The following is an 11,575-nucleotide window of genomic DNA, read 5'->3' on the forward strand; positions in this document are numbered from 1 at the left end:
AAGCACAGTGAAGTCTATTATTAAGAAGTGGAAGGTATTTGGTACAACACAGACCCTCCCTGGATCAGGACGTCAATCCAAACTGGATGAAAGAGCCAAGGAAACTGGTCAGAGAGGTGACCAAGAGGCCTTCAGAAACTCTGAAGCAGTTGCAGGAATTGATGACAAAGAGTGGTCATTGTGTGCATGTGACAACAATATCACAAATTCTCCACAAATGTGGGTTGTTTGGGAGGGTTTCAAGAAAAAAGCCACTCCTCAAGAAAGACCACATGCAGTCACGACCGAGCTTTGACAAAACGCACCTTAAGATTCTAAGGCAGGTGAGACTAAAATTGAATTATTTGGTCTCAACATCAAACGATACGTTTGACGCAAATCCAATACAGCTCACCATCCAAATAACAGCATTCCTGCAGTAAAGCATGGAGGGGGTAATATCCTGTTATGGTGGTGTTTCTCTGCAGCAGGGACTGGGGCACTTAGAAGGAAAAATGGAGGGGGCAAAATACAGTCAAATTCTTGAGGCAATTCTGCTGCCCTCTGCCAGAAAGATGTAACAGCATTCCTGCAGTAAAGCATGGAGGAGGTCATATCCTGTTATGAGGTGTTTCTCTGCAGCAGGGACTGGATCACTTGTCAGGATAGAAGGAAAAATGGATGGGACAAAATGCAGTCAAATTCTTGAGGAAAATCTGTTGCCCTCTGTCAGAAAGTTGTCAATGGAAAGAAGGTTTACCTTCCAACATGACAGTGACCCAAAGCACACAGCAAAACTGACACGCAGTGGTTGAAGGAGAAAAAGGTGAACTTGAGCAGTTCTGCAAAGAAGAGTGGGCAAGTATTGCAAAGTCTAAATGTGCAAAGTTAGTAGAGACAGAGATAAATCCCAACAGACTGAAGGCTGTAATTAAAGCAAAAGGTGGTTCAACAAAATACTGACAAGGGGGGGATCTTTTTTCCAACTCGGTGATTCTGTTTTTTTATTTTTTTGTTTCTGACTTGTTGGTGTTATATCTTTCACATGGATGTTATAAGTTGCACTGAGTTAATACAGCTGGATAAAACAAAAACTGTGTCCGTCTTCATTTCAGGCTGCTAAGCAACAAAATGTAATTAATTTAAACGGGGGGGGGTGATTCTTTTCTATATCCACTGTACATGTTTAATTTGCTAATTAATACATTGTAGTGGGGTTTTTGCTACAGATTTACATCTACATTAGTTTCAAAAAGTATTTGCACGCTTAAAATGAAGTTCATTTTGGTGCATAACAAATTGTCAAATCAAAATTTTCAAGAAATAGAGACTTTCCAAATACAACATTTCACAAAAATTACACGTATTGCTGAAAATGTATTCACCCTCGGGCCATCCAAGATGGAGATGAATTTATTTGTTCATGGGAACAGATTTGGAGAAAGTTAGCATTACATCACTTTGCTCACCAGTGGATTCTCTGCAGTGAATGGGTGCCGACAGAATGAGAGTCCAAACAGCTGATAAAAACATCACAATAATCCACATAACTCAATTGACGAGCCCATCATTTCTCAGTCCTGCTGCATGTCTGCTCATCCCCACTGCTGTACTGACATCCTATCACGATTCAGCTATGTCGGGATGATAACAGACCATTTTGTGCCCTGATATGTGCTGTACTAACACTGCTCACTGCTTGTGCCCAAGAGTGAACCAGGTTCTATCTCTCTGTCTCTCCCTCTTTGTTTGTTTATCTGTCCGTCTTCAGGCGCTCAAGAAGTTCTCATTGATCCAGGTACAGTAAAGCACATGTGTAGCTCAATATATGGCTCTTATTCCTGCCCGTTTGTGCACTTGTGACATAGTTTTAGTTACTTTGTTGTGCTTGTGCATGTGTGCAGGTGTTTGGGTGGCCTTTTGTGTTTCTGATCTGACAGCAATGAAAATATCTACAGTGATTTCGGTGCATGGATTTGAATCCTTACTTTTGATTCCAGCTGACACTTTTGCAATCATTAGATGGGATATTTGTGTGTTTTCTTCCTGATTTTTGCAGTAGCTATCAGGTTAAGGACTGATTCACCAAACATCCATTATACAAATCTGTTGTACAGATTTTTACTGAACAGATTAGTTTGTGTTTTTGATGATAATACTTAGCCATAATTTATTAGTAACTAATGGTTTTGACATAGAGATTTAGTTTAGACCTTATGCAATAGGACTTGTAGGACTTGTAGTTTACGCTACAACTTTACAACGTTTTGTCAGTGTTTTGCTGCCATTTGTATTTCAAAGTTATCTGATCATATGCTGACTCGTTAAAGATAAGAGATTCAGTTTACATAATAAAATAAAAAGATTTAATTGTTTTTAATTGATTTCTCATTTCTTTAATGCGGTTGGCCAGGTAAAACCAACAGTTCTTGGCCCAACATACATATTTCCAATGTGCAGTTTATGAATTAGATTTATGAAAAGCCATTCCAGGAGGTTATTAAAGTTTAATAAAAGATTATGCACAGATGAATCGTTCCCAGTGTGACCAGGGACAAGGATTAATAAAGTAAATAGGGTAAATTTGTTCTCTTGTTTCTTTAATAAACATCCTGAGTGTGTAATTATTTTTCTCATTCCTCTAAATATGTTTCTTGATGACTTTCATATTTAATTCAAGAGATTGCTTGTTGAGTTCCAGGTCTTGCATCAGACAAATGAACTCATTTGCAGCATCTTATATCTCAGAGCGGCATAATGCAAAAATCTTTAATATTATTATGGACTGTAGGCTTTATAATGTTTGAAAATAAGGTAACGTGAATGGAAGTGTTACAGTGGCATGCAGAGTACAGAACTGGCTTTGTTTCTTTGTCTTTGTTTTCTTAATTTTTCATTGTGCATTTATCATAGTTCCTTCTCTTGTCTTCCTGTCCAGGTGCTCTGACGACCAATGGCATCAGTGCAGACACAAGCACTGAGATCGGCCGTGCCAAGAACTGTCTGAGTCAGGAGGACATCATCGAGAAATACAAAGAGGCCATCTCTAACTACGGCAAGGTAACTTCACGCACACAGATGTGAGTTTAGACAGGATCTCTAAACTCTGCTCTGGCTGAGATGATGTTCTCAGCTGTGGATGATCAATTTTGAGATCCTATTATAGTATCTTTAACCTCTTTTTTTTTATTAAAGGGATAGTTCACCCAAAAATAAAAATTGTCATTAGTTACTCACCCTCATGTCATTCTAAACCTGTAAGACCTTCGTTCATCTTCAGAACACCAATTAAGATATTTTTGATGAAATCCGAGAGCTTTCTGACCCTGCATAGACAGCAACACAAGGCCCAGAAAGGTAGTAAGGGCATTGTTAAAATAGTCCATGTGACATCTGAGGTTCAGCCTTAATTTTATGAAGCTATGAGAAGACTTCTTGTGTGCAAAGAAAACAAAAATAATGACTTTGAATGAATTTATTCAACAATTCTCGTCCGTGTCAGTCTTCGATGTGCGTTCACGAGAGTACCACGATGCAGTTTTGGGTGAACTATCCCTTTAATATTTTGAATCGGTTTTATATTTTCTGTTTTCATTTAAATTTCAGTTAAAGTTTTAGTAATTTTGTTGCATGTTTTGTCATTTTTAGTATTTTTTTATTTTTTTTAAATATGTGTATATAGTTTTTAAGTTTAACATCAAGTTTAGTACATCAAGTTAAACTAAATTAATTGACAAATTAAAAACTAGCTGAAATAAGTTTTATTTTATTATTTTTTTTTTCAGTTAACATTTAGTTTACTTCAACAATTTATTTTTTTATGGTTTTAGTTTTGTTTTTAGTTTTAGTTAACTATACTAATCCTGATGTTTAACAGTGCTGCAATTATTTAAAAATGAATGTATTAAAATAAAACCGTAATATTGTGAAATAGTATTGCAATTTAAAATGTTTAAATCTTTAAAAGATTTTCTATTTTAAAATAATGAAAAATGTTTTATTCCTGTGATGCAAAGGTAAATTTTCAGCATCATTACTCCAGTCTTCAGTGTCACATGATCCTTCAGAAATCATTCTAATATGCTGATTTTCTGAAACATTCCTTTTTCTTATTATCAGTGTTGAAAACAGTTTTGCGTCTTAATTTTTTACAGAAATATTTTTTCAATATTCTTTGATAAGTAGAAAGTTCTAAAGAACAACATTTATTTGTAGTGCAAGTATTTTATAAAACTATCAATGTCTTTACTGTCACTTTTTAGCAAACTGCAGATTCATACAACAGAGTGTTATAAACAGAGTGTCAGCTTTAAAATCTGATTTAATGAGGTACATTTAAAGCAGTTGTAAAACAGCCTTAGCAAAATCGTTTAATATTAAAAATATAATTATTTATTGAATGTGGGTATCTAGCCTTTTTAAAAATAATAATCTACCAAAGCCTTGTGTTATAGCAATTTTACTCCAATTAAGGGAGTTTTAAGCACACACTGCTTCGTGCCTAACAGCCCTTTTTAACTGCGTTAAAACCACTTTAACATGCAGCTTCTCGTGGCTTATTGTTTTATTAAACACTCAAAGTTCTATTTCATTATTCATCAACTCTTACTCTTAGATGGCAAACAGGGCCGGTTCATTTTTAAGTAGGTGTTTTACCCACAATGCCTCTGCTGATGTGCATCTCGCAGCAAGTAGCCCCTAGAGATGGTCTAAATTCTGGCATTAAAAATATTTTTGTGTGGTGCATTTTAAACTCACTGTTCCTCGTCTTGAATGAGGCTCATGTAAAGTATTTGACCCCAGTCTTGTGAATGGAGCTGCTCATTCAGTCTCTGTTCGTCTGGTTGATCTCCAACTGCTCATGTCTTGCCACATCAGCTGTTCTGCCAGCAGCCAGCAGAGGACACTGCAGCCTTGTAAATTCAAAGACTCGAACAGAGCACTTTGTGCCACTGTCCACTGCTGAGTTTTGATTTTCAGATATGATGACATCCTGAACAGAGGCACATATGAGATAGACGTACAGCATGACCTTTCACTGACCCTCAGATCTTTTCTTTAAATTTTCAGTGAGCTTCAATATTGCAAGTTATTATCTTTATGGTCTCAGAGGCCAATTTTCACAGTCTGAAATTTTATTTTAACTTGTAAATAAGACAAAAAATGTATAGCAGCATGACTGAAATGTCAGCACGATCTGGCCATTTAGACGCCTTAATGGAAATCTGTTTTCAAAACCTTATTTATTATTGTATGAACATTTTTTTAATAGTAAATGTAATTGAATATTGTGATTTTTATTATTTTAAGTTATTATTAAAAGTTTACAAACTAAACTAAAATAATTAATAAATTTAATACAATTAAAAAATAAAATAAAATAAAAATGAATTAAAATGAAATAAAATAGCTTCTGAACAGAAGCGCAAGCAAGTTGTACGTACAGCATGACCTTTGTCTGACCCTCTATTTTTTTTTCTTGCTTTCTATTTTTGTCAGTGAACTTCAATATTGCAATTATTTTTTTTTTGTATAATTTATGGCCTCAAGGTGCAATTCTCACAATCTGTTATTATAGTTTAACTTGTAAAAAAGACAAAACGTATAGCAGCATGATTGAAATGTTAGCATGATCTGACTATTTATATACATATACACAAAACCTTTGTGCATTAAAACATATTTAATAATGAAATATTGTTTTTTAAATAGTAAATAAAAAAAATTATTAAAATATATTTATTTAAAAAAATAAGCTTGAATTTCTCAGATAGATATATGTGTGGGCCTGGCCATGATTAATTGCATTCATTTATTTTAAATTAAATATAAATAATGAATGCACTAAATTAACACTTTAAGTTGACAGCTCATAACTCATATAAAAATTAAAATCTTGTTGTCTGTCTTTCAGTATAAGAGCGCAGGAGTGATTGAGCTGGAGACCTGTATTAAGGCTGTCAGAGTGTTGGCCATTCAGAAACGAGCCATGGAGGCTTCTGAATTCCTGCAGAATGCTGTTTACATCAATCTAGGCCAGGTGATCACTTGCAACAAGTCTGTTTTCAAAGATGCTTAATCAGGAAGGGTCTTTGAACGTTTGTCTGTGTGTTCAGCTGTCAGAAGAGGAGAAAATCCAGCGTTACAGTGTGCTGTCAGAGCTCTACGAGCTCATCGGCTTCCATCGGAAATCAGCGTTCTTCAAACGCGTTGCGGCCATGCAGTGTGTGGCGCCCACCATCCCTGAACCGGGCTGGAAGGCCTGTTACAAACTCCTGCTGGAGACCCTGCCGGGATACAGCCTCTCTCTAGACCCCAAAGACTTCAGCAAAGGTAACCCGAGATTACACAAGGCTGTTAAGCCATATTACAAATGCTTTTCTATGTTCTGTGTGGTTTCTAAAGACTGGTTGGCGTACAAGTGTTCTCGTTTGTCAGTAAATGGAGACTTTCCTACGGGTGAATTTATGCATAATTCAAATCTAGTTGGGACTTTAACAAAAATAGTCATTCAGAGTCATTGTTTGTTCGATTTTACTGATCATTTGAAGGACAGCGTGTCTGAAGTACCACCACTGGCAGAAACACTTTCCAACGTTACTGAATGCACTTTTTTTTGTGCTTTTTTAAAGTGGCCTTGATTTTTTATAGAAAGGTGTTATATAGTGAACTAAAATGAAACGTTTATTTTTGTAACTGAATGCACTACATTGTGAAAGCATATACATTTCTTCTTGGCCTTGTTGTAGTTGATGTGATTGTTTATGTCTGGATAGACTGAAGAAAATTGTGCCTGTCCAACAACACAAGTACTGAAGCAGTGTTACTTAATTATTATTTATATACTATTATAGTATTTATTAATATTTTTAATTGGATATTTTCAATTAATTGCCAAGGCAACAATTTTTTTAAAGCTCTTCATGTAATATTTATATTTCAGCCTATATTTATAAACTGTATTTCAGCTTTATTTCAATTTACGAAAATGAATTTTAACAGTTTTAGTATGAAAGCCTTATTATTTATCTTTTCATGATCCCGACTTAAGTAAAGTTATTTTCTAATTTTTCCTGACATTTTTAGAAATAATATGCAGATAATATAATGGATAATAAGAGCAGTCAGACTCCAAATTATAAAGTAATGATTATATTAATTCTCTTTTTTTTTTTTTTTTACATATTTATAATGTTTATATTCATTTGGCCCTGTATTTAATTACAATTAGGCACTTCTTAAATGAGACTAAGACTTTTTTCGGTAAAAATCATTACAAAATTACAAGGAAACAAGTTATCTCATGATCAAGACAAAATGACATGTTTTATTCTGTCTAGTTTTGCTCATCCTGCTCTGTACATATCTGTAGCACCATCAGTCAAAAACCCATATCAGTCGACCAGACGTCAGGAGGAGTGAATAAGGTTGAATATCTATTTTGCCTGGTTGAAAGGCATTATCCTCCTCCATGTCCTCCGGCCTATTTAGATAGACTCCTGTTGACAATAAACAAAGAAGTAATGTGCATGCGAGTCTGGAATAGAAAAGCGGCCTGCATGCATTATGATGCGAGTGATGCTATTACTTTGTTTTATTTCATGGTTGTCCTCTCGACCCGTTTTACCTATGTTTACTGGCGTCTTTCGCAATACAAGAGCAGAATATGAATAATTTGAATTGCTCATTTTTCTTTAAATACCTCAGACTCATAAACAGCCATTGGTTGATTTGTAATCTGCCCAGACAGCATTGAAGTAACCTTGTCCCTCTTTGTATGCTTACAGAACAGCGTTGTGGGTTTTGAAGGGCTCTTCTCAGGGGTGATATATATTTCGTCTAGTCTTTGTGTTGGAAAAAAAAACAGCGCGGAGAGAACTGACCCTGAGCTGTGATGTCAGACTCTGAGCTGCATCACTTTAGGGTCCTTAACTATATTCTCTTTAATATGAAATCCTCTCAATCTTCTGCCCGACTCTCACATGCATGGAATAATAAAGACGTTTAGCTTTAGATGCAGCCTGAGGGTCTGCCTATATCGTTCAGAATCCTGTGAATTTGAAAGAGAAAATCATTAATATTCTTTAAAGATGACATAAAATGGCTTTTGCAACACATTTAAACTCCATAATGTGACGCATTCCAGAGTGAAATAGAATATTTAGTCTAAGGGTGTGTAATATATAATACTACATAATAATATATAACTAATTGTTTTATTTTGGTGCAGTATGATGGCCCAAATTGTGTGGTTTGTTGAGTAATTTTCACTTTGTGGACGCTAAAATAAGAGAAAAGAGTAGTGAGTCATCATGTCTAGAGACCAGAATATTCCAGAGAATTGCTAACCACTTAGCAAACAACCACCCAGAAACTGGCTATCACATAGAAATGCTCTAAAATCTATTTAGAAGAGCTTGGAAAACCACCCAGAAACCCCTGGCAGCTGTATAGCCATGTTCTTAAAAACCATTTAGAACACCTTAACAAGTGCATAGCAACACCTTAGCACCCACCAGAAACCCCTATCAACCGCATAGCAATGCTCTAAAGATAATTGACACCACCTAAACAAGTGCATAGTAACCACATAACAATGCTCTAAAAATAATTTAGAGCATCTTAGCAAGTGCATAGCAACACCTTAGCAACCACCCCTGACAACGGTATTGTAATGCTCTAAAAACCATTTAGAACACCTTAGCAAGTGCATAGCAACTCCTTGACAGCCACCCCTGGCAACAGCATAGTAATGCTGTAAAAAACATTTAGAATGCCTTAAGCCTGGAATACACTACATGATTTTTTCCCCGATTTTCTGCCGATTTACTATCTGGAGAAGTTGAAGCTTGTTGCTGAAAGTCAGAGTCAGTCTGCAGATTTGAGCTGACAGATTCCATAGAAAATTGCGTAGTGTATGATGGTCTCAGACTATGATTCCATCCAGTTGGAGGATATCAAACATGTTTGCTATTTTCAGCTGATTTTAGAACACATGTTGTTTTTATTTGTCACGCGTCTCCTAGCAACAAGGCGCACGTTTCTGCCTGAGTTTGTTGTGATCGGAACAACTTGAAAGTCTGGTAGTGTGTGATCCTCAGTCATTTAGTGTATGATGGCCAGTTTTCCTTTGTCACTATTTACAAAGTCGGTAAGTGTATGATGCCTGGTGTTTTTAAAAATCTGTTCCGATTTTAAAAGTCATGTAGTGTATTCCAGCCTTTAGCAAATGCGTAGCAACACCTTGGCAACCACCCACAGCACTCAGGCATCGTGACACTGAGTTTTTCACAGTCCTGCTTGGTCAGTTAGTTAGTTAATTTTTTTTTTTCTCCTGCCAGTTGCCACACATTGTTGATTCTGTCAGCAAAGTCATTAGTTCAAAGGCAGAAAGTGTTATTACATTTTGATAAAAGATTTGAATAATGTGCACTGATGAGTCAGGCACAATAAGACAAATGACATTTATGAAGAAAATAAATAGTCATTTTTGATTTCACATGGACTTGAAGTAAGATTTATGAGTGCTGTCTCAATGCAGACCCAGCCGTTCCATCATTTAGATATATTTACTCTTCTTACATCTTCATTCTATATTATGTCAGACGAAACATATTTAATGTGCTTTTTGTATTGAATGGGTGATGCCATTGAGAGCAGGAGGTGATGGAGACCCCTCGCGTGTGTCCGCTGGAGCTGAAGGGTGATCCTGGCTTACTGAAGCTTTATGTGAAAGAGAGAAGAGGGCTTGGGTCAATAGAGACACCATGGAGTGCAGAGAGAGAAGAGAAAATGGGTTTTTAATTGGCCTGGGAGTTCTCGATCTCAGCTCTCTTTACGCACAGAGAGAGCGAATATATCATCAACCTCTGATTGATTGCATTTAGCTCAACCATTGTGCACAGGGATTTAGAAAGTCCAGTGAAAACACAAAGACTGAACACAGAACTGCAGCAGACCCTGGAGAACTTTAAAACACTTCCTGGAGACTCAGCGGCCTGTTCGCATTATGATCCCTGAACTACAGAGCGATGTATTATTTCTAGTTGAAGAGGGAGTGAAGTGGCTGTTTTTAATAAATGGCAGCTAAATGTGCAGCAGCTGTTGTAAATAGTGACATTTTTATGGGGTGATGTGTTGTGAATGAATGTTGAGTATTCTGAAAATCGGTATTGAAAGTGCATGCTTTTACTGGTAATGTATTGAATTTTTCAAAATCGGAGTACTTTGCTTCCTCATGCATGGATCAGATATATTTTATAATTTTTATATTTTATGTTTTAATTTAATTTGAACTGTAATATATTGCATATATTATATTATTCATATATTTAATAATACATTTAATATATTTAATATATTTAAATTTATTAATTGTACTAAATTAACTGTTATTAATATTAAACTAATTAACAAATAAGATCCCACTTGGATGTCAAGGTAACAGTGAGCTTATACATGCTGCATGTATTTTTTTTTTTACAGAGGATATATTAATGATCTGATTATGCCAGACTTTTTTTTTCTTTCTTTTTTTATCTTTCTTAATCCGCACAGACGATGTTTACAGCCTGTATCGTCGCTTAATATGTTTCTGATGTTGCTGATATGCTGTAGTATCTGCTAATGGGTGTCTGGATACAAAATGCTTTTGGAAATTATTTGCAGATAAGGTTATGTATAATAAAATGGTTTGCTTTTTATCCTTTTATATTTGCTTCCAGGAGGAGACGTGTGGGAAATAAAGCTTGTGCATGTACATGTAATATTCCACCAACTGAGATTTGGACAGAATTTGGTCTTCATAGAGTTTTATCCTTTTTGGGGGGAGGGGGGATTTTTCAGTAACATAACAATGGCACCAGGATCTCAAAATAGCATACTGTATGTAGCTAACACTCCCTAAGCACAATTTGTGTAGGAAAAGGGCACCTCAGAAAAAGAAATGGGGGGGAAATTATTTTAAAAAGTATAAATAATCATGTATAAATGTATTTATATTTTATATGTATTTTTGTAGTTTTATGAAACTGAAAACTTCTGCTGTTTGTGTGCATGAGTCATGTGTTGAAAGTGTTTTGGGACAGACTTGGGACATACTACAACATACATTTTACATATTGATACGACCAATCAGTTTGTTGCATACGGTTGCATTTGCAAAATTCTTTATTCACTTTTAAATTCACACATTTGGAGAAAAAAAAAAAACATCATGAGAGCTTTGACCATGCACTCCATATATTTCTACAACTAAAAAGTTAAAAGAGAGCAATCACATGCTTTTCTGTAGTGTAAGGGCTTGTGTGTAATATTAACCCGAAAACCAGGGCAAATTCGGGCTATTTTATTTTATTACATTACATTATTTTGATGTGGGTCACACTTATCCCTATCTCCTTTGCTATTTAGGATGGGGGTATGCAAAAAAGGATGTATCTGCAATTTTGTATGTACGGCAGCATAAAATTGCATGTTTATTTAAAGGGGTCATATGATGCAATTTCAAATTTTCCTTGCTCTTTGGAGTGTTACAAGCTGTTCGTGCATAGATAAGATCCCTAAAGTTGCAAAGACTAAAGTCTCAAACCCAAAG

General features: G+C 35.5%; 1 protein-coding gene across 2 annotated transcripts in view; it reads left to right on the plus strand.

The window, feature by feature from the left end:
* LOC107669949 (trafficking protein particle complex subunit 9-like) overlaps nucleotides 1-11,575 on the plus strand; it is a 252,767-nt gene that overhangs the window by 7,893 nt on the left and 233,299 nt on the right. The window contains exons 4-7 of one of the 2 annotated variants that reach the window (XM_016462382.1): nucleotides 1,751-1,777; nucleotides 2,918-3,039; nucleotides 5,894-6,019; nucleotides 6,096-6,312. In XM_016462382.1, coding sequence (XP_016317868.1) covers nucleotides 1,751-1,777; nucleotides 2,918-3,039; nucleotides 5,894-6,019; nucleotides 6,096-6,312 — 492 coding nt within the window. The remainder of the gene's footprint in view (nucleotides 1-1,750; nucleotides 1,778-2,917; nucleotides 3,040-5,893; nucleotides 6,020-6,095; nucleotides 6,313-11,575) is intronic. The other variant, XM_016462383.1, reaches the window with a different exon arrangement.

This window comes from Sinocyclocheilus anshuiensis, unplaced genomic scaffold (genome assembly GCF_001515605.1).
Source record: "Sinocyclocheilus anshuiensis isolate Anshui unplaced genomic scaffold, SAMN03320099.WGS_v1.1 scaffold160, whole genome shotgun sequence".
Lineage (NCBI taxonomy): Eukaryota > Metazoa > Chordata > Actinopteri > Cypriniformes > Cyprinidae > Sinocyclocheilus > Sinocyclocheilus anshuiensis.